The sequence below is a fragment of the Triticum dicoccoides genome, chromosome 7A, assembly GCF_002162155.2.
Source record: "Triticum dicoccoides isolate Atlit2015 ecotype Zavitan chromosome 7A, WEW_v2.0, whole genome shotgun sequence".
NCBI classification, from domain to species: domain Eukaryota; kingdom Viridiplantae; phylum Streptophyta; class Magnoliopsida; order Poales; family Poaceae; genus Triticum; species Triticum dicoccoides.
In genome coordinates this window covers 275,550,223-275,573,436 of record NC_041392.1, presented here as the reverse complement: position 1 = coordinate 275,573,436, position 23,214 = coordinate 275,550,223, and the positions used below count along the sequence as shown (strand labels likewise).

The window sequence follows — 23,214 nt, the reverse complement described above, 5'->3', positions numbered from 1 at the left end:
TACTGTACCTTATCATTTCTACAATTTATATTGACCAATATAAGCCATAGAAACTAGAAAACAAGCAATCTATGCATTGATAACAGAATCTATCAAAAACAAAATAGTCTCTAATGATCTGAACAAAGACCATACTTCTGTAGATCCAAAAATTATGACAAATTAGTTAAAACTTTCGAAATTTGTATATCAACCATGTGTAAATAATTCAGAATTTTATCACATGCTAGTGAATTTAAACAATTCTTTTACTAGGTGCAAAATGTTATGTTTTGCACAGAATCAAGTCAACTATCATCCACACTATCCCAAAGGCTTTACCTAGCACTTTATTGAAACAAAAGCAATAAAACATGATTGCTACAGTAGCTTAATCATGTGAACACACACAAAATGTATGTGTAAGTGTTGGGTTGTCTCCCAACAAGCGCATTTCTTTAATGCCTTTTTAGCTAGGCATGATGATTTCAATGATGCTCACATAAAAATAAAAAATTGAAACATAATGAGAGCATCATGAAACACATGGCAATCACATTTAATCCTAATCCACTTCCTATGCTTAGGAAGTTTGTGAGCAAATAGTTCATGGGAACAAGAATCAACTAGCATAGGAAGGCAAAACAAGCAAAACTTCAAGATTTTCAACACATAGAGAGGAAACTTGATATTATTGCAATACATACAAACATATGTTCCTCTCTCATCATAATTTTTAGTAGCACCATGAATGAATTCAACAATATAGCTATCACATAAAGCATTCTTTTCATGATTCATAAGCATATAAAGTTCACTACTCTACACATAAGCAATTTCCTTCTCATTAATAGTAGTGGGAGCAAACTAAACAAAATAGCTATCATGAGATACTTGATTGGGATAATCCAATTGAACATTAAAATCATGACGAAAAGTTTCATGGTTATCATTATTATTTATAGCATACATGTCATCACAATAATCATCATAGATAGCAACTTTGTTGTCACAATCAATTGAAACCTCTTCTGAAATAGTGGAATTGTTACTTCCTAGAGTTGACACTCTTCCAAATCCACTTTCATCATTATAATAATCATAAATAGGAGGCATGATATCATTATAATAAATTTGCTCATCAAAACTTGGGGGACTAAAAATATCATCTTCATCAAACATAGCATCCCCAAGCTTATGGCTTTGCATATCATTAGCATCATGGATATTCAACAAATTCATACTAGCAACATTGAAATCATGCTTATCGTTCAAAGATTTTATGCCAAACATTTTATTGAATTCTTCTTCTATCAATTGAGCATAATTTTCTGATCCATCATTTTCAAGAAAGACATGATAAAGATGAAGAATATGAGGCATCCTCACTTCCATTTTTTGTAGTTTTCTTTTATAAATCAAACTAGTGATAAAACAAGAAACTAAAAGATTCAATTGCATGATCTAAAGATATACCTTCAAGCACTCACTCCCCGGCAATGGCGCCAGAAAAGAGCTTGATGTCTACTACACAACTTATTCTTGTAGACTCGTATTGGGCCTCCAAGCACAGAGTTTTGTAGGACAATACAAATTTTACCTCAAGTGGATGACCTGAGGTTTATCAATCCGTGGGAGGCATAGGATGAAGATGGTCTCTCTCAAACAACCCTGCAATCAAATACAAGAAATCTCTTGTGTCCCCAACACACCCAATACAATGGCAAATTGTATAGGTGCACTAGTTCGGTGAAGAGATGGTGATACAAGTGTAGTATGGATAGTAGATATGGCTTTTTGTAATCGGAAAATATAAAAATAGCAAGGTAGCAAGTAACAAAAGTGAGCACAAATCGTATTGCAATGCTTAGAAAAAGGCCTAGGGTTCATACTTTCACTAGTGCAACCTCTCAACAGTGCTAACATAATTGAATCATATAACAATCCCTCAACGTGCGACAAAGAGTCACTCCAAAGTTCTTACCTAGCGGAGAACATAAGATGAAATTTTATATGGTACGAAACCGCCTCAAAGTTATCTTTCCGATCAATCTATTGAGCTATTCCTATAAGTGTCACAAATAGCCCTAGAGTTCGTACTAAAATAACACCATATGATACACATCAACTAACTCTAATGTCAACTAGATACCCCAATGTCACCACAAGTATCCATGGGTTGATTATTCAATATGCATCAAACAGCTTCAGATCATAATATTCAATCCAACTCAAATAACTTCAAAGAGTGCCCCAAGATTTCTAGCAGAGAAAGTAGGACGAAAATGTGCATCAACCCCTATGCATAGATTACCCCAATGTCACCTCGAGAATCCGCGAGTTTGTGCTAAAACATACATCAAGTGAATCAATATAATACCCCATTGTCACCACGGGTATTCATATGCAATACATACATTAACTTTTCTCAAATCCATAAAAGTATTCAATTCGATAATAGTGAAACCTCAAAGGTAAAAACTCCATTCATCACAATAAGATAGAGAGGGAGAAACACCCTATGATCCAACTATATTAACAAAGCTCGTGGTACATCAAGATTGTGCCAAATCAAGAACACGAGAGAGAGAGAGAGAGATCAAACACATAGCTACTGGTACATACCCTCATCCTCGAGGGTGAACTACTCCCTCCTCATCATGGTGGCTGCCAGGATGATGAAGATGGCCTCCGGTGATGATTTCCCCCTCTGGTAGGGTGCCGGACTAGGGTCTCGATTGACTTTTCATGGATAAAGAGGCTTACGATGGTGGAACTTCTCATGTAGGGTTCGTTCTGGGGGTTTGGGTATTTATAGGAATTTTTGGCATTGGTCTCACGTCAAGGGGGTCCACGAGGCAGCGACAAGCCTGCTCTAGGCGCCCTAGGGGTAGGGCGCGCCCCCAGGCTTGTTGCTTCCTCGTGAGGCTTGTAGTCCTTCCTCGAAGCTTCGGGGGTCTCTTTTGGTCCATAAAAATCACCTTAAATTTTCAAACCATTCTGAGAACTTTTATTTCTGCAGAAAAAACGACACCATGGTAGTTCTGCTAAAAAAGAGCGTCAGTCCGGGCTAGTTCCATTCAAATCATACCAAAACCATATAAAATTGTTGCAAACATGGCATGAATAATTCATAAATTATAGATGCGTTGGAGATGTATCAGACGCCGGCGTTGAGCATTTCCCAGACCTGCTTTTCAAACCTATCTTTTTTAAGCGAAGAGTAATGGTAAGGCCGAGCATTGGTAGGGCCCTTGCCGTTCACCAGAGTTACAGCATGATCATACTGGTGTTGTGATGGCAGGCCTTTTGGTGCTGCAAACACATCAACAAACTCTTCCAGCAGGTTGTTGATTCGTGTTAGGGGAGAATAGTGTTTCAATTTTGCTGGCTCACTTTGTTGGGCATCCACCATTGCCATAGCTCACACGTCACTGTCTGAAATGAACTTGCGGAGTTTTTCAGGTTCAATTGCTTGCAGAGTGAGAGTTGCTTTGGGTCGAACTCCTTGCAGCGTCACTTGCTCACCTTCATGGACAAATGTAACATGTTTCTCCTGCTAGTGACATGTCATATGACTAAATTGTGATAGCAAAACCATCCCAAGAATGCCGCCATATGCGCCAATCTCGAGCTCACGCATGGCTGTGGTGAATGTATGTACCTGCATCTACCATCTCAGCTCTCGAACTCTGTATGAGCAGGTCAGACGGTCCCCATTGGCAATAGGGACTTCCACTGGTGGCAATTCTTGAGTTTCCACGCCCACTCGCTCAATGAAAGCCTTGTTGACGAAGTTGTGGGTGCTTGTTGAATCGATCAACAGCAACATATTTGGTTGCCCACCAGTGCGCGAAGACGAATCATACTAGGCGCATTGGAGCCATCCAAGGCTTGTGCTGACAAGGTGCAACACTCGAGCGGTGGGACTGGTGTTGCCGGCTCATCGTGCAGTGCCAGAACATTGCCAAAATCGTCAGAGAGTAGCTCGCCATACTGTCCAACCTGAATTCTGAGGAGCTGCACCTGTTGGTTGCAGTGGTGCTCCCGCGAGTAATGATCCCCACAATTTAAGCACAAGCCATTCGCGCGGTGGAAGTCCTTGAGCTCCCGCTTTCGTGCGAACTCGTCGCTCTGTGGTCGTGGCCTGGCTGCTGGGCATGCTGGAATGGTCGGCAACGATGGTGGAGGGCACCATGATGGTGCCGGCCATGCACGTGCTCTGGGCGCACCTAATGACCCACGAGTATAGGGGATCTTTCGTAGTCCTTTCGATAAGTAACAGTGTCGAACCCAACGAGGAGCAGAAGGAAATGATAAACGGTTTTCAGCAAGGTATTCTCTGCAAGTACTGAAATAAGTGGTAACAGATGGTTTTGTAATGAGATAATTTGTAACGAGCAACAAGTAACAAAAGTAAATAAAGTGCAACAAGGTGGCCCAATCCTTTTTGTAGCAAAGGACAAGCCTAGGCAAACTCTTATATAAGGAAAAGCGCTCCCAAGGACACATGGGAATATCGTCAAGCTAGTTTTTATCACGTTCATATGCTTCGCGTTCGGTACTTTGATAATTTGATATGTGGGTGGACGGGTGCTTGGGTGCTGTTCTTACTTGAAAAAGCATCCCACTTATGATTAACCTCTATTGCAAGCATCCGCAACTACAACAAAAGTATTAAGGTAAACCTAACCATAGCATGAAACATATGGATCCAAATCAGCCCCTTACGAAGCAACACATAAACTAGGGTTTAAGCTTCTGTCACTCTAGCAACCCATCATCTACTTATTACTTCCCAATGCCTTCCTCTAGGCCCAAATAATTGTGAAGTGTTATGTAGTCGACGTTCACATAACACCACTAGAGGCTAGACAACATACATCTCATCAAAATATCGAACGAATACCAAATTCACATGACTACTAATAGCAAGACTTCTCCCTTGTCCTCAGGAACAAACGTAACTACTCGCAAAGCATATTCATGTTCATAATTAGAGGGGTATTAATATGCATAAAGGATCTGAACATATGATCTTCCACCAATTAAACCAACTAGCATCAACTACAAGGAGTAATTAACACTACTAGCAACATACTAGCACCAATCTCGGACTTGGAGACAAGAATTGGATACAAGAGATGAACTAGGGTTTTGAGATGAGATGGTGCTGATGAAGATGTTGATGGAGATTGCCCTCTCCCGATGAGAGGAGCGTTGGTGATGACGATGGTGATGATTTCCCCCTCCGGGAGGGAAGTTTCCCCGGCAGAACAGCTCTGCCGGAGCTCTAGATTGGATCCTCCAAGGTTCCGCCTTGTGGCGGCGGAGTTTCGTCCCGAAAGGTTGCTTCTTATTTTTTTTCTCGACGAAAGACTTCATATAGGAGAAGATGGTCATCGGAGAGCCACCAGGGGGCCCACGAGGCAGGGGGCGCGCCCCCCACCCTCGTGAGAAGGGTGTGGGCATCCTGGTCTTCATCTTTGGCGAGGATTTTTCATTATTTATTATAAGGTGTTCCGTGGAGTTTCAGGACTTTTGGAGTTGTGCAGAATAGGTCTCTAGTATTTGCTCCTTTTCCAGCCCAGAATTCCAGCTGCCGGCATTCTCCCTCCTTATGTAAACCTTGTAAAATAAGAGAGAATAGCCATAAGTATTGTGACATAATGTGAAATAACAGCCCATAATGCAATAAATATCGATATAAAAGCATGATGCAAAATGGATGTATCAACTCCCCCAAGCTTAGACCTCGCTTGTCCTCAAGCGAAAAGCCGAAATCGAAAAATATGTCCACATGTTTAGAGATGAAGGTGTCGAAAAAAATAAAATACGGACATGAGGGCATCATGATCATTCTTATAACAGCAACTTATATAATTTTTGTCATATGATCTCTAATGCTAGAGTAATAATTCAATCACAATATCAGGTATGAATCGTAAACTTCATTGAAAACTAACAAACTACAATCTCGGTCATTGAAGCAATTGCAATTTATCATAACATAGGAAAGAGTCAATGTATAAGAGCTTTTCAGCAAGTCCACATACTCAACTATCATATAATCTTTCAGAATTGCTGACACTCATGCAATACTTATGGGTGTGGAGTTTTAATCGGACACAGAGAAAGATAGGGGCTTTTAGTTTTGCCTCCCAACGTTTTACCTCAAGGGTAATGTCAACAGTAATAGTTCATGAAAACTCACATCCAATTAGCCATATATACCAAGATCTTTCCAACATACTGTGCTTGCCAAAGGATAAAGTGTAAAAAGGAAGGGTGAAAATCACCATGACTCTTGCATAAGGTAGAAGATAATGATAAAAGATAGGCCCTTCGCAGAGGGAAGCAGAGGTTGCCATGCGCTTTTATGGTTGGATGCACAAAATCTTAATGCGAAAGAACGTCACTTTATATTGCCCCTTGTGATATGAACATTTATTATGCAGTCCGTTGCTTTTATTACTTCCACATCACAAGATCGTATAAAGCTTATTTCTCCCACACCAAATCTGGGATTGGTACCTGTGAGTTGCTAGTAGTGTTAATTACTCCTTGTAGTTGATGCTAGTCGGTTTATTTGGTGGAAGATCATATGTTCAGATCCTATATGCATATTAATACACCTCTGATTATGAACATGAATATGATTTGTGAGTAGTTACATTTGTTCCTGAGGACATGGGAGAAGTCTTGCTGTAAGTAGTCATGTGAATTTGGTATCCGTTCGATATTTTGATGAGATGTATGTTGTCTTTCCTCTAGTGGTGTTATGTGAACGTCAACTTGACACTTCACTATTGTTTGGGCCTAGGGGAAGGCATTGGGAAGTAATAAGTAGATGATGGGTTGCAAGAGTGACAGAAGCTTAAACCCTAGTTTATGTGTTGCTTCGTAAGGGGCTGATCTGGATCCATATGTTTCATGCTATGGTTAGGTTTACCTTAATTCTTCTTTCGTAGTTGCGGATGCTTGCGAAGGGGGTTAATCATAAGTGGGATGCTTGTCCAAGTAAGGACAGTACCCAAGCACTGTTCCACCCACATATCAAATTATCAAAGTAACGAACGTGAATCACATGAGCATGATGAAAACTAGCTTGACGATAATTCCCATGTGTCCTCGGGAGCGCTTTCCTTTATATAAGAGTTTGTCCAGGCTTGTCCTTTGCTACAAAAAGGATTGGGCCACCTTGCTGCACCTTGTTTACTTTTGTTACTTGTTACCCGTTACGAATTACCTTACCACAAAACTATCTGTTACCGATAATTTCAGTGCTTGCATAGAATACCTTACTGAAAATTGATTGTTGTTTCCTTCGGCTCCTCGTTGGGTTCGACACTCTTACTTATCGAAAGGACTACGATAGATCCCCTATACTTGTGGGTCATAAGTGGCTCTTCTCCGAACCGATCTAACCCCCACAGGGGATTTCGAGCGATCTCGCCGGAGCGAATCACACCTGCAGTGGTGGATGTTACACATCGAGGTCAAGAGGATCCTAGAGTAGTGGAGAAAAAATTTGGGGTCGGGATTGAAGTCTGATTACCAATTGTAACACCCCAGTTCAGATCCGGCGATTTCGAGTAGGCAGGAGAAAGGGGATCAGGGTAGGTGAGGGAGGCGTGCAGAGGAAGAAGAGGGTGGGGGATAAATAGAGAGAGAGAGAGAGAGAGATGAGAAATGATTCATGTTTCAACGGCCTGTGTCTGACTTACAACTCGGGTCCATAAGTACCCAGCACCCACACACGACCAACTGGCCCTCACGCTGGTACACGACCAACTGGCCAACACACACCTAGACACTGACCCTGAGGTCCACTCGCCAGTCACACGGTATGCTCTAGCTAATTGGTGTGACACGTAGGTGAAGTACTCAATAACGAGGAAGCTCCTAAACATCCTCTCGGGCACCGGGGATTCAAGTGGCTGTGACAACAACGGCAACCGTGGCAAGCAGCATTCGCGCAATGACTATTTTGACGAGAGCAAGCGGACGAGGGAAAAATGAGGGCTAGGGTTTGTATACGCATTCGTGGATGGTCTTATAGACGGCCAGCGGGTGTCGGATGGGCGGCATGTGGCCAGGTGCCATGGATGTCCGCCACGGCTGCCTCTGCCTCCCACTGTAACGGGAGGTGGGATGGGCCGCCTTGCACTATGCAACAAGGTCCAAGTGCACAGTAGTAGTTAGGCCTTTTTTCCTTTTTCTTTTTCGGTTTTCTTTCATAGTCTCTATTTTCTATCTTTCTAAGCTATCAAATGAATTTTTATTCAACATGAAACTTGTCACATAAATATTATTCATTATTTTGGAGAGGCCCACAAAGTTTCAAGTCAATTGGAAATACATAAACATTTGTTTATTTGGAAATGGTTATTTTTGTTGCTGTTGGACCACTTTATATTTTACTAGGGATTAATTGGTGAGTCTAATGATGTTGGTTTAAACATGACAAATGTCAGGGGAATTTATATAATAATGCAAACAATTTAGTTTTTTAGTTTGAAGAAATAATAATTTGACTTGCAATTCGAATTTGAATTTGACTTTTATTTTTATCGAGTGGCAATTTGGCCTAGCAAACATGGTGACATGGCATCATTAGGTTGGAATTACTATAGCATGATTATAGGGGTGTTACACCGAAGGGCCAACTCGTTGAGATCGAGATGCCATGATTTAGGCAGTGGCTATGTCAAGTATATCTCGGTGTGTCCGGTTGGATGTATATCGGTTGGACCGAGATTGACTTTAGGGTTTTGGACATAGACGAATGTTAGAGTGTGATTGAAGATTTTGAGCAATATCTCTTAGTAGTTGAGCAGTTAGACCATGATCAAAACCGCATCCCGTTTTAATAGTATTGGCTTTCCTATGGAATCAATGCGATCTTGGATCACTAAACCAAAAGTGTAGAGTCTTAAACATTTGCCAACACATGTCCTTTGCATTTTGAGGGGTCCACATCCACATCCCATGTTTGCCTAAATTTAACTCTTCCTGGAATGTACTCAAGGAAAACATTATCCGATCAACATGTATGTTGACATGAATTACCAAAACCATCGAGTGAATGTGCTTTCAAATAGCAACATGACCTGCTTCCTTTGCTCGACTAACAAAAACCGCTAGAAGATATGCCACAATGTTGAAAAGAATAGGTGAAAGAGGGTATCCCTTTCGTGTTTGGAATAGTGACCAATGTCACTCTTTACATTGTCACCCACGTTGCCCTCTATTACAAATGAGTCAATCTGTTAATACTATTTTGTTGGGAAGCCTTTCACGTGCATACATTGTTGCAAGAATGACCATTTCACTTTGCCATTGGCCTTTTCTAAATCCACTTTGAAGATAACTCCATATAGTTTCTTCAAGTGTAGCTTATGGATCGTTTCATGTAAGACAACAACCCCCTCCAGGATGTGTCGCCTTGGCATGAATGCTATCTGCATTGGTTTCATCACTTTGTGAGCAATCGTCATTGGTAGATTTATCATTCTTATGCTTCTTTCCATCACGTTCATCATCTTTCTCCACACCTTTGTCCTGCTTGTTACCATTTTCATGTCCCCCTCATTCTCCTTGTTAGAAATACTAGAGTGATGTGGTGGCGGCAGGGGAGCACCCTCGACCTCAAAAGTAACAACATAGCATTTTCCTTCAAACTACCAATATGTATACTTTGGGATCTAATTAGCCTTGATAACACCAACAAGAGAGTGAAATATTCTATAGTGTCTAGAAAAGGGCATAGCAACCTTAAAAATATTGCCAATGAAAGATCCAGTGCTGCAGAGCGCCCTGTAGTCATTAGATAGGTTGGGTGGCTACTTCATGCATGGTCATGTGCAACAAACCCATGTCGTTTTACTTCATTCCCAAACCAAACATACCTTCAGTTACCTTACATCAGGTGTCTCTAATAAGGTGTTAGGTCATCTTCAATGCCAACCCTTAAGAGGCACATATACATCCGGACCGAGTTGTTTGGACGTAGTTTACCATCCAACACAAACCAGTATTTGTCCGCAGAGGCATCCGCTTTTATGAGGTCCCACAAGCCATAGGAAAACTAGGGGAGGTTTGCGGGTATCTTGACCTCCTCCACATAGGTCTCTAACACCCTGGGGCCACTTTTCTTCCACTCTAGCCCTACTCCCCCCTTACTCTGCACCCGCACCCTCCTCATCCGACACCGCCGTTGTACCTCTCCGGTGGCCTCCCAGGCATTGTCGGATGTCCGAAGCCCGCTCCCACGCGCCTACCCACCTTGGACTACGTCATCGTCCACCCAAGATTCATTTGCAGTCAGGTATGCTCCGCTTCCCTTTCGATGCCTTCCACGGTGAACACCATGCCCGGCAGGTGTCCATTCAAATGCCATTGAGCTTTTTTTACCTTCTTGTTATTTTCTAGAGTAAGCACGATGGTGGGGTACTCGGTGATGAAGGATGAGTTGGTGTGCAGTGCGTGGAAGGTCGTATCTACGGACTTTGTAGGCATGGGGCAAGGGGGCTCGGCAATTTGGCAAACATGCATGCTTCGTTTCACGAGCAAAAGCACTTCATGCATACGACTTGCACATGATCCCTGAACGTGATGTGAAGTCACTAGCCCAACAATGGTACACCATCTCCAACTCCGTCATGAAGTTTTGTGGTGCGATTTCATAAGTCGAGAGAAGGTGACCACTGGGCTCGCAAACCATTGAGATTGTAATGTTTTATTCTTTTTGCTCTTCATGTTGATTAATTCATTAATTCACTCAATGTTGCAACTTGATAATCATCATGTTGTATAGCCCAGGCATGTTGATGCGATGTACCATAGGACCTGGGGCAGGCCATTTAAATTCGTACATTTGATGAAGCTCAAGGGGCACAGTGTGTGGGACAAAATGTGCAGATTATGACTCGAGTATCGTTGAATTCGAAAAACTTGTTGAACATCTCGAATGTAATATATACATTTGGACTTGGAATATGTACATGTTATTCATGGATGAACTATGCTATTTTCTATAATTATTTTGAATGTTCCAGGCTGTAGGAAAAAAAGAGGGGATGTTTCGGTGAAAGGGTTGGATGGTTGGCTCTTCTATCTGTGTCCACGGACAAGTCCGGACTAGTTCATGGGTAAATAGTGTGTCCTTTTCGAGGGTGGTGTTGAAGATGCCCTTATGTACTAGTATGGTTGTAGATTCATTGATTCTAGGACTGAGTTATGTACCACCATGTCAAACTCGTCTATATTGACGTGGCATCGTAAGGGAAACAAAGAGGATGAAGGTGTCATTAGTGTAGAGATGTTGCTGCTTGGGTTGGTAGGGGTGATGGTCAACTTGAGCAGCAACAGAGGAGCCCATGAGTGAGGGAGGTGGCCAGTGCTGACTCCTTGGAGGTTGGGAGAGAGCGTAAGAGCATCTCTAGCAGGTGTGCTATCCCGCCACCAGTCCATATATTTGCGGGTGGGATAGCGTATCTGGCCTTTTTCGGGCCAGAACAGGTCCGCCAAATTTGCAGCGACCCATAATCATTATATGGGCGGCCCACAAACCGCCCCCTTTAGTCGGTATATGTATGTGGAGGGGACGATATAGGGTTCCCATCTCGCATCTAGATTCGTCGTGTTCCTTCCCCTTTGCTGCCTTCCTCTTCTTTTCTGCCACAGTTTTCGCATAGCTTCGGCGAGCAATGTCAGAAGGCCGCGGAGGAGGCGTTGGACGATGGGGCCGCCGCTTGTCGCCGCCATGCAAGCGCGACCGGCACAATGCAGAGGCCAACAGGTCTAGCGGTCACACCGTCGAGTCGTGGCGCCGTGAGCAGGCTCGCAACCGCAGAGCCCTCTACCGCAGCGGCAGGAGCCGTGGGTAGCGCCGCTTCAACGAGTTGTACAGCACGCTCTGGCCATCGATGAAGGCTCTTCGCGAGGTGGAGGTGGCACGATTCACCGCGAAGGAGGCGCTGGACGCCGGCGAAGAGGGCGATGTTGCACGCGCAGTACGAGCTTGTCTACACCATCTACAAATCCGCCTGCGAGTACCACCTCGATGTGAAGTCGTGAGCCGTCACCGCCCTCCGTCATTTAGGATTTAGTTTGTTTAAATGTGTGTGTGATGAACTACGGTGAGGTCCGGACTATTTAAATGTAGCAGTAACATGTTTTATCTTAAGTTTTTAAATTTGCAAGTCCATTTGCGATATATGCTCTGCGCCGGGCATAAAGTGCCCGCAAAATCGATTTAGGGCGAGCATAAATCGATTTTGTGGGCTGATATTATAGTGGCTTTGCTAGACATGCTCTAAAGGCGACCAATTGCTTGAGCTTTGCCTGATGGGGGACCGAGGCTCGGCATCACAGTAGGAGTAGGCGCCAACAATGGCACAGTCTCGGGAGGATGTTTTGGCGGTGTCGTGCGGTCGGAAAGGACGGTGACAAGTTCAGTGGGGTCGAAGAGGGCTCGACAACTAGCGGTGTGGTTGGAGGGGGCAATGGTGGCAAATCGCGGTAGCTGGAGGGGGTGGTTGGAGATGAAAGTTTCATCCCACTCAATTTCAAGGAATTTGGAGGAAGAAGTTTTTTTTGGTTTGACCCAAAAACTTTTAGGGAATTAAAGAGCACTTGAGGTTGGACTAGATAAATCTAATTCCCAAAACTATAGGTTTTTGGAACTTATATTTTCTGGATGAGTTAGAGTTGAGCTAAAAGATCAGAGGCGAAAAGTTGAGAGGAGTAAAATGTATCTATTGACAAAATTGTATTAAAACAACGCTACGTGCTTACCAAACATGGAATTTTTCTACTTATTTTACATAATAATAATAATAATAATAATAATAATAATAATAATAATAATAATAATAATAATAATAATAATAATAATAATAATAATAATAATAATAATAATAATAATAATAATAATAATAATAATAATAATAATAAGAAGAAGAAGAAGAAGAAGAAGAAGAAGAAGAAGAAGAAGAAGAAGAAGTTGTAGGACATCACGAACTTGACAACCTTTCCACCCTTGAACAAAACGACTGTGACCCCTAATTTTAGTTGTAATGCTATATCTACATGTAATACAATAGTTTGGTACTTACATGCTCATTGTCCCCCTCTCTTTTTTTTGCGGGTAAGAAACTTGTATTACTCATTGTCTCCTCTGTTTTTTTTTTGCGGAAAGGACCAAATCTATTATGAAAGTTCATCAAAATTACAAAGCATCTTAAACATAATAAAAATTATATCAAGATTCCAAGACCACCGAATGACCACTACTACCGCCAAGACAAACCGTCGATGTCATCGTTCCCCTACCGGAGCCGACTTGGCCTTCTCAATGACAACTGAGAAGTCTTGGCCCCTCAACCTTAGCGTATTTGGTTGTACTCCTTCCAAGTGATTTTCTCTTTTTGATTGAATTTGTGCAAAAGATTAAGTTCTCAATTGGTTCATTTATTTACAATATTAATAATATTTCTGCTTAATCTCATGCAAGCTATGCATCGACCAGATGTCAGATGTGTGTGCCCAAGTAGCCAGTAACCATGCCACTAGCAAGAAAGAGCACTTGGACTAATGTCACTTTTGACCGCAAGAATTTGAATTAAAGTGGGAAAAGGTGAAGTTATATACTGGTATTTTCGAACGAAAAACAAACTTTTTTAGATGAATGAAAAACAAACTCGACTACAACCAAAAACAAATTTTGGCGATTTGTCAAATCGAAAGACTCGGGAGCTATTTTAGCGATTTGTAATATTTTTTCCTAAAAAGGAATAGTAATGAAAAAAAAGACTCGAAAGCTATTTTGGTGATTTGTCAAATCGAATTGGATTGGGATGCGTGTGCCAATGTTTACCAAAGCTTCCACATGGATGCCCTTTTTCATTGAAGATGCAGTGTCTCAGGAAGGCCAACAAGTTTGCAGTTTTTTTCTAGCTTATCTTCCCTGATTTTTCATTCTTCTTTTCCTTTTTTTTCTTTTCAGGTAAGTTTTCTTTTTTGCTCTCTTGCAATCATTCAAATTAATATTTATCAAAAAAGTGGAAATATGGCAATTTACAAATTCATGATCGGTCGTGGAGCAAAAGAACCAGTCATAAACGATCAGATAAAAGAGAAAACAAAGACAGAACATCAGACGTATTTCTTTCAGATTATTCTTATTGGTTTAATATCCTTACCTTCAACTTTCAGCAGGGACATGTTTCCATCAAATGATTATTTCTAATTCAATACAACCGAAGTCGCTCACATATGCATATATGCACTCATCTCTATGAATACACATCATATTTCTATAAGCATCTCGGGGACTTTGCCGACACATTATTTTAAGATTGACAAAGCCACTACAAACGTCTTGTAGTCAACAGAAACATCTATTCCCACTGAATAAACATCGCTGAACATCCTGAAATAAGGAATCCAACCATCTGATCTAGACTCACTTCGCTCCTATCAAATGTTTTACCCTGCCTTAGGACGTCTAGTAGTAGGATATTTAAATACGGGAACATGAACGGAGGCTATTTGTAAGATTGAAACAATGCCAGGGTGTTAGTTTGTAAAAGAGATACCACTACAGTCTACAGTCTCTTCGGACTGAAACTTTTCCACTCTTCTCAGCGAGCAAGCACTCGCCTTCTTGGGATCCCAAGGTGACATCACCACGCGCCCCCATCCTCTCGCCCCCCTTGATTCCCGGGAAGCTTCCTGTCGCCGTCGACCCTCCTTCCCAGGTGCGGACTCGCCGTCTCCCGCTGTTTCGTTTTATCCGGGCATCTCCCCTTCTCGTGCTGGGATCCGTGAGAACCGCCTGCTTGTTCTTGCAGCCGGTGTAGCTTTCATTTCGCTTGATTTCTGAAGTTGCGACTAGTCAGACTTGGCTTAGGGTTTCTCAAGATTCTGGCGGGTGCAACGGCCAGCGGGGGTGCTTTGGTGAACGGAACAGGGAGCGTCTGGGTTGAGGTGGATGGAGGGGAGGATGCAGGGGAAGGTGCAGCAGCTGTCCGACTCCAACCGTCGGATCATGGAGGCCGATGCGGCGCCGCCGCGGCGCGTGTACCAGGCGTGGAAAGGGAGCAATGTGAGGATTTCTTGCCCTTTATTCTGGGTTTGTGATTGTGCAGTAGCACTAACTAGTGGGGCAGGAACTCAGGAATTGCATCGTGTTCTCTTTTTCTTAGCGATTTTAAAAGATGGGGCCATGAGTGGTTGGAGCCGTAATGGCGTCTGAGCACCTGCTCTGATGTACGGGAATTGTGGATTTAAGGTTTGAACCATATTATTTTAGGACTTTGGGTTGATTTATAGTGTGTGATTCAGTATTGTGGTGGCTGTTCATTACTTAGCTGTACATTTCATGAGCCCTCTCATTTCGAAAAACAAACTCATATTGCTTTTATCTCAATGTACCGACAGTTTTTTATCGAAAAAATGCACCGACAGTTTGTTTCCTTCAACTGTTGAACATATTCTGGAGTTTATCCACATCTGTACAACTTCACTGTGATTAGAAATGCACTGGACGGGCTTAATAGTGGGAAACGGCGGTTTATCGTAACTTCATTGTCTTATATTCTTAAGTTTTAAATTCAATAGCATTTATGGTACTATCTTCATCTTAAGGGTGTTCTTTATATGTCCCTGCAGATATTTTTTCTTGGAGGGAGACTTATTTTTGGGCCTGATGTGAGGTCACTCATAGCCACAGTATGTTTAATTGTCATCCCAGTGATCATCTTTGCTGCCGTTGTTTCTCCACAGCTTGCCCATGGGTACCAAAATCAAATTGGAGGTTGGGTGGCATCTGTATCTATCATCTTTACAGCATATGTAAGTTAACGAGATGTGCATCCAGTTAGCTGTGTGCACATTCATGCCTTTCTCTATTCTGTTTTGGAAATTTTGTAGCCATCCCTTCGGCCTTGCAAATGCATCATATGGATCATCAATACCTTATCTCACAAATCTGTTTTAAGAACTGAAATGCTTTGTGTTGGCTTCTACCATGTCAAGTTATGCCACAGTTGCTTAGCAGAGAATGTAACCATTTGTGTTTTTATGTATTGAACCAGAGGTGCTGTCGTGTCCGCAATTTTGTAACTGTAGCTTGACAAGATTACTAATCAATTTTTGTTTCTGTTATGCAGATTCTCGTTCTTCTGCTTCTCACGTCTGGACGTGATCCTGGAATTGTTCCGCGTAATTCTCATCCTCCGGAACCAGAAGACATTGGTGAATCCTCCAACTTATCAGATTGGCCAGGTGGTCAACATGGCTCAGCTGGTTTACCACTCACCAAGGACGTTATTGTCAATGGTGTTTTAGTTAAGGTCAAATATTGCCATACATGTATGCTTTATCGTCCACCAAGGTGCTCCCATTGCTCAATCTGCAATAACTGTGTCGAACGTTTTGATCACCACTGTCCTTGGGTAGGGCAGTGTATTGGAAAGGTATGCATTATTTTTGTGTTAGCAAGATCATCAATCACATAAGGATTTCTATTAGAAAAAAAAATGAGTAATTACTTTCTGTTGAGGGTTTTACTTCTGTAAGATTTTCTGGATTGCTGAGGCAGCAGTAGTCATGCTAAGTCTAAATTATGTTAAAGAAATTGGACAAAAAGAAGAATGGGGACACATGTAATTAAATATATGCTTTCTCTTAATGTTGAAGGGGACATATGTGCACCATAATAAACAATTACCATACATGTTACTCATTTTGGATTTTCCTTTCCTGCAGAGAAACTACCGCTTCTTCCTTATGTTTGTATCTTCAGCAACTGTGCTATGCATATACGTGTTCACATTCTGCTGGGTCAACATCGGGAAAATAATGGACACCCATGAGTGCACATTTGGTAGAGCTATCTTGAAGTCGCCCATCTCCGCCATTCTCATGTTATACACATTCGTTGCTGTGTGGTTTGTCGGAGGATTGACCTCATTCCACCTCTACTTGATTTCCACCAATCAGGTCAGGTTTTTGTCCAGTAGATGTAGTAACAGTTGGTTGTCTTTGCAGTTTATGTGCAATGCTAATCCAAGGAATAATTATTGCAGACTACTTATGAGAACTTCCGGTACCGCTACGATAGGAGAAGCAATCCTTACAACCGTGGGCTGGTCCAAAATTTCATCGAGATCCTATGCTCAAGGATTCCCAGCTCCAGAAACAATTTCAGGGCTAAAGCTAACGAGGATTCTGCAGCCTTCGCCTCAACGCTTAGCATGGGGCGGGTCCTAAGCCCGCCGAAGATGAGCGTGGACCTTGAGATGGGCACGAAGAGGCAAGCTGTGGGTGCAGAAGACATGGAGGACTTACACAGCCAGATTGGCAGTTCTATGGGGCTTGAGCGATGCGGCACAGAACCCCCACATTGTCGAAAGGGTTGCTCTGAAATTGCATCTGACATCGAGACGTTTGCAGAAGAGTTTGGCATGGACAACAAGTTCACTGAGAGGAAAAAGACTGTGCGGCATACAAATGATAATCCTTAAGGCACTTACCTCACAAACCCTCTATCCCTAGCTCAGAGCGGCATAGCTCAGAAAGAAAAAAAGAAAGTAGGGCAAATGGTAGAACAGATTCGCTATTTTGGCTTAATCTAGGTGTTATTTGTAGATCAACTGATTAGCAATATAGGCATGATGGAACACGAATTGATGGACCGGATGGTTTCACTGGATCCATCTTGGTTTAGAATGGGTTGTACTGCTAGTGATATGGACTGTACCTGTTAATTCATATGTTGTAGGTTGCGTACGTTTGTGTGTGCCACAGTTATCACATTTACTTGAGTTGTACTGTAACTTATACTACCTCTGTTGGACTGCAAAAACGTCTTATATTATGAACGGAGGGAGTAACAATTAAGCTGCCTAGTGGATTCATCAAATATCGAATGTTCGCTTCGTTTGCTAACATCTTGGAGCAAAGAGAGTACAAAATGTAATTTCAGGTTGTTCATGATAAGTTAGGAAATGCTTCTCCCCACCCCACCCCAACCCCAACAGCCATGTTGCTACGTTAAACATGCACTCCTATAGCACTCTTATTTATGTTTTTTTATGTAAAGTAGTTGGGGATATCCTATTAAGACATCACACAAGCATATATAATTAACAAAGTCTTCCTCTGATTCAAAAATCCAACCGTGTTGTGTCCACAAGGCAGGGTCTGATTCCAAAAATGTAACCAATTTAATCATTCAGTGCGGTGTTGAACTGTGAAATGTACCTAGTAATGCTTGGTGTTGTTTTTACTAAATTCTGTGTGACGTTCCCCAGGGACGTTTTGCCAGCGAACCCCCATGAATCACACGATCTCCATCCAATGGATGGCAGTTTTTGCAAAAAAAAAAAACGCTTGAAGGAAGGAACTGACATTTTGATACAGAGGAAGCATAAGATAAGATAAGAAAACTGCAGGGCAAAAAACTAAATTCAGAAGGTTCTCATACCACCAGGTAACCAGGAAATACAACCTGAAACATACAGCAGACAGAATCACAGGTACCAATAATTTCCATGTGGGCTTATTGCAAGTTAATAAAAAAAGGGGGGGCTTTTCCTCTGTCTACGCTCAGACAGATTGCTCCCAGTGTTGAAATTGAAACCAAACCAGTTATTCTAGTTGGCCTTGGTTCCAGTGACCATCTTCATGAGAATCTAGTTAGCCTTGGCCTCAATGACCCTCCTCGCAAATGATGGCAAACAAAACGATGCAGTGTGGAACTCAGAATTGTAGAACTTGAGCGGCCCCTTGGATTTTGTGGAGTATTCGTCCTCTTCAATGCTGAAGACAGGGTGCTGGAAATCAACACTAGGCCCCTCCGTGGAGCAGAGCATGAAACCTATCACTCCGCTGCAACAACAACCAAGAATCATAAGCTGAATCATAAACTCGGTGGCTAAAGAAAGGAAAACCGACTTCGGTCACATAGACAGGAAGGATCAGTGGTGCGTACCTTGGGTATGTGGGCACCGTAGTCCATGCGTAGTTCACCGAGCCTTTGAAAACCTGGCGACAGTTGGTGACGATGTCCTCTATGATGTGCATGTGCAGCCATATGCTCTCCGCCTGGGTGCAGACGACCCCGCCCGGACGCAGAGCCCTGGAGACGGACTCAAAGAACGGCTTCTCGAACAGCTCCTGGGCAGGGCCTACTGGGTCGGAGGAATCGACGATAACCGCATCGTAGGTGCCCTCTGGAGCATTCTTCAGGAAGGCGACGCCGTCGCCGATGTGCAGGGAGACGCGAGGGTCCTCGAACCCGAGGGCCAGATGAGGGAAGAACTGCTTGGACACATCGACCACCATCTTGTCGATCTCGCAGATGTCGATCTGCTCCACCGAGGAGTGCCGCGAGACCTCACGCAGAACGCCGCCGTCCCCGCCCCCGATGACCAGGACCTTCTTGGGGTCTTTGATTGAGCAGAGAGGGAGGTGGGTGATCATCTCCTGGTAGGCGCACTCGTCCCTCTCGGTCACCTGGATCACCCCATCCAGGACGAGCACCTTCCCGTAGGTGGAGGACTGGAAAACCAGCACGTCTTGGTAGTCCGACTTGCCTTGGAACAGGACCTTCTCCACCTTGAGCGAGTGCGCCTCGCCGGGCCACATGGGGCTGATCTCGGAGAACCATCCGGGGATGACGGCGGAGATCCCCGCCTGCTCCCCGGCTCCGTCCGCCGCCGCAGCGCCCTCGTTCTCCCGCGCCCTCTTCGCCGCCGTCTCGGCCTCCATCCCAAAAGCCTAGAGCGCGACGACGGCGAGACGAGCTCGGCGGCTTGGGTGGATTTCGTCGGCGACGGCGGCTAGGTGTAAGCTTGGAGGGATGTCAGCCGCGGCCTTGAGGTTTTATTCCTTGGGGATGTGTGGGCGGCGGCTTTAGGGTTTTCGCTTTTGCCTCCGCGTGAAAAGCACCCGGCTGATATTCTGGGGGCGTGTCAACGTGGGACCACCCACTGCTTTCCGTCCCAAACACGGCCCAGGGCGTGCCGCGTGCCGGACCCGGCCCGTTTAGCCCGTGTCAGGTTCATGGCGGGCCGTGCCGGCGCTCACGGGCCAGCCTGGTTAGCCCGGCCCATTTGGCCAGCTATATTCTTAGGGTATCTTCAAGTCGGATACGTAAGTCTTTTGCAACTGTTTGGACCGTGTATCCCTTAAAAAAAATTGTTTGGACCGTGTTGTTCGGATCACGGAAGCCATGCAACGTCGACCTGTATCGGTTCGCGGGGCGATCTGGATGCGATTTCTCTCGCAAACCAGAGACAAAAATGGAGGAGATTTGTGGGAGTCCTGGCCGCTCTCAAGCCCGTTTTTGACCGTCCTGACCCAACAAGAACCCGTCACATGCCCCTCCCGCGCTTTCCTTTCGATGCACGTGTTGCTTACCACGCCGCACTCATGTCAGCCCACAGCACGCGGAAGCCGGCATTGATGCCGCAATGTGACCAGAGGGAGGGCGGCACTGACCGACGTGGCCTCTCGGCAGCCACCGCTTCAATGCGGAGCAGGGTCCCGAGGAACCAACTCTGGCCATTGCGCCGCATTGAAGCGGCTGACCGGCCCTTCACATGGCCTAGTCGCGGCTATTTAAGCCGCGCTCCGGCGCCGTCCACATCACATCCTCCTCCTTCCTCTTCCTCCTCCTCGTCGCACCCTTCTCCACATCTTCGGCGATGGGCAAGTCCTGGGCGTCAATGCTGGCAGGCGGTTCTGGTGCAGGATCTGGCGACTCGTGGAGACGCTGTCGTCCTCGTCGGCTGGCGGTGACTCGACGCGAGAGGAGATCATCATCTCCTGCGGGGGCAAGGAGGACAAGCAGTCGCCGCCGAAGTCCACGCCAGCGGTGTCGGGCTAGGTTTACGCCGACACCGACGCGGAGTTCGAGGAGCAGATGGAGCTGATGCTCCGTCGATCTGTTGCCCACACCAACACCCGACTCTGCCACCGGGGGCGCTCCTTCCCATGAAGTCGGAGCCGGCATCCCATCCACGCTCTCCATCGTCGCCCAGCAGCAGTGTCCAAATTGAACGCCGCGTGAAGGAAGAGCCGCTCTCGCCACCGACACGACACGTCGTAAAGGTGGAGCGCCTTTCGCCGCTACCTCGCCGCATCGTCAAGGAGGAGCGTCGTTCGTCGCCGCCGCCCCTGCCCAAGGCACGCGGGAGCATTCTGCACTACCCCTGCAGCGGCTCCTCCTCGTCGTTGTCCTAGAGCACTATGACGACGAAGGAGTACACTGATCGGGAGCAGCGGCGATGAGACAGGTGCAACGTCGTGGGCCAATCCCAGTTCACGGATTTCGACGTCCCGCGCGCCACACATAATGGCGGACCCTGAACCGCTCCGTGATGACGTCGGAGACGGCCAAGCGCCGTCTTCGCCGCCTCGACAGGGAGATAGCCAGGTACGGCGAGGAATAGTTCCTCGCTGAGATCGCTGCCCTCTCCCCCAACCCACATCCTCGGTGGCCGCGACTGCACTGCGCACGACGCAGGAGGAGGTGGAGAGGATCATCCGCGAGCATTAGGAGGCCGCCGGGAAGACCTGCCACCGCGCCACCACCTTTCGTCGCCCCAAGCCCGACTCTGACGACGGGTCAGGCGATGATGACGGAGGAGGAGCAGCCGACCAGCCCAGCATTGGCTACGAGATCACCGTGAAGTATAGGATAGTTTAGGGTTTTAGTTTTAGTTTTGTTGTAAATATGCCCTAGAGGCAATAATAAATTGGTTATTATTATATTTCCTTGTTCATGATAATCGTTTATTATCCATGCTAGAATTGTATTGATAGGAAACTCAGATACATGTGTGGATACATAGACAACACCATGTCCCTAGTAAGCCTCTAGTTAACTAGATCGTTGATCAATAGATGGTTACGGTTTCCTGACCATGGACGTTGGATGTCGTTGATAACGGGATCACATCATTAGGAGAATGATGTGATGGACAAGACCCAATCCTAAGCCTAGCACAAAGATCGTGTAGTTCGTATGCTAAAGCTTTTCTAAATGTCAAGTATCATTTCCTTAGACCATGAGATTGTGCAACTCCCGGATACCGTAGGAATGCTTTGGGTGTGCCAAACATCACAACGTAACTGGGTGGCTATAAAGGTGCACTACGGGTATCTCTGAAAGTGTCTATTGGGTTGGCACGAATCGAGACTGGGATTTGTCACTCCGTGTGACGAAGAGGTATCTCTGGGCCCACTCGGTAGGACATCATCATAATGTGCACAATGTGACCAAGGAGTTGATCACGGGATGATGTGTTATGGAACGAGTAAAGAGACTTGCCGGTAACAAGATTGAACAAGGTATCAGATACCGACGATCGAATCTCGGGCAAGTACAATACCGCTGGACAAAGGGAATTGAATACGGGATTGATTGAATGCTCGACGTCGTGGTTCATCCGATGAGATCATCGTGGAACATGTGGGAGCCAATATAGGTATCCAGATCCCGCTGTTGGTTATTGATCGGAGAGTCATCTCGGTCATGTCTGCATGTCTCCCGAACCCGTAGGGTCTACACACTTAAGGTTCAGTGACGCTAGGGTTGTAGAGATATGCGGTAACCCGAAAGTTGTTCGGAGTCCCGGATGTCACGAGGAGTTTCAGAATGGTTTGGAGGTAAAGATTTATATATGGGAAGTCCTATTTTGGCCACCGGAAAATGTTCGGGATTTTTCGGTATTGTACCGGGAAGGTTCTAGAAGGTTCCATAGTGGGGCCCACCTGCACGGGGGGACCCACATGAACGTGGGTAGTGGGGGCAAGGCCCCACACCCCTGGTCAAGGCGCACCAAGATCCCCCCTTAGAAGGAATAAGATCATATCCCGAAGGGATAAGATCAAGATCCCTAAAAAGGGGGGATAACAATCGATGGGGAAGGGAAATGATGGGATTTCTTTCCCCCACCTTTGCCAACGCCCCAATGGATTTGGAGGGCAAGAAACCAGCCCCCTCCACCCCTATATATAGTGGGGAGGCGCATGGGAGCCGCACCCTAGCCCCTGGCGCCTCCCTCTCCCCTCGTAACACCTCTCCCTCTCGCTGAGCTTGGCGAAGCCCTGCCGAGATCCCCGCTGCTTCCACCACCACACTGTCGTGCTGTTGGATCTCCATCAACCTCTCCTTCCCCCTTGATGGATCAAGAAGGAGGAGGCGTCTTCCCCAAC

General features: G+C 45.0%; 2 protein-coding genes across 6 annotated transcripts; one reads left to right on the top strand and one right to left on the bottom strand.

Annotated features, from left to right (window-relative positions):
• The first annotated feature begins 14,598 nt into the window (after positions 1–14,598).
• LOC119331321 (probable protein S-acyltransferase 7) lies at positions 14,599–17,870 on the top strand. 5 transcript variants are annotated; one of them, XM_037604489.1, is made up of 6 exons: positions 14,599–14,744; positions 14,882–15,091; positions 15,658–15,840; positions 16,158–16,463; positions 16,756–16,989; positions 17,076–17,870. In XM_037604489.1, the coding sequence occupies exons 2-6, from the start codon at positions 14,978–14,980 to the stop codon at positions 17,511–17,513; spliced, it is 1,275 nt and encodes a 424-aa protein (XP_037460386.1). In that variant the 5' UTR covers positions 14,599–14,744; positions 14,882–14,977; the 3' UTR covers positions 17,514–17,870. The 5 variants fall into 5 exon arrangements, with proteins under 5 accessions (XP_037460386.1, XP_037460387.1, XP_037460385.1 ...); XM_037604490.1 differs by having other exon boundaries at positions 14,606–14,744; positions 14,886–15,091; XM_037604488.1 differs by having other exon boundaries at positions 14,611–14,744; positions 14,838–15,091.
• A 554-nt stretch (positions 17,871–18,424) lies between these two features.
• Positions 18,425–19,904, bottom strand: LOC119331322 (spermidine synthase 1). The gene is made up of 2 exons (XM_037604494.1): positions 18,983–19,904; positions 18,425–18,879 (listed from the first exon to the last, which is right to left on the bottom strand). Exons 1-2 carry the CDS (start codon positions 19,759–19,761, stop codon positions 18,684–18,686), a joined length of 975 nt encoding a protein of 324 aa, XP_037460391.1. The 5' UTR covers positions 19,762–19,904; the 3' UTR covers positions 18,425–18,683.
• Positions 19,905–23,214: the final 3,310 nt, after the last annotated feature.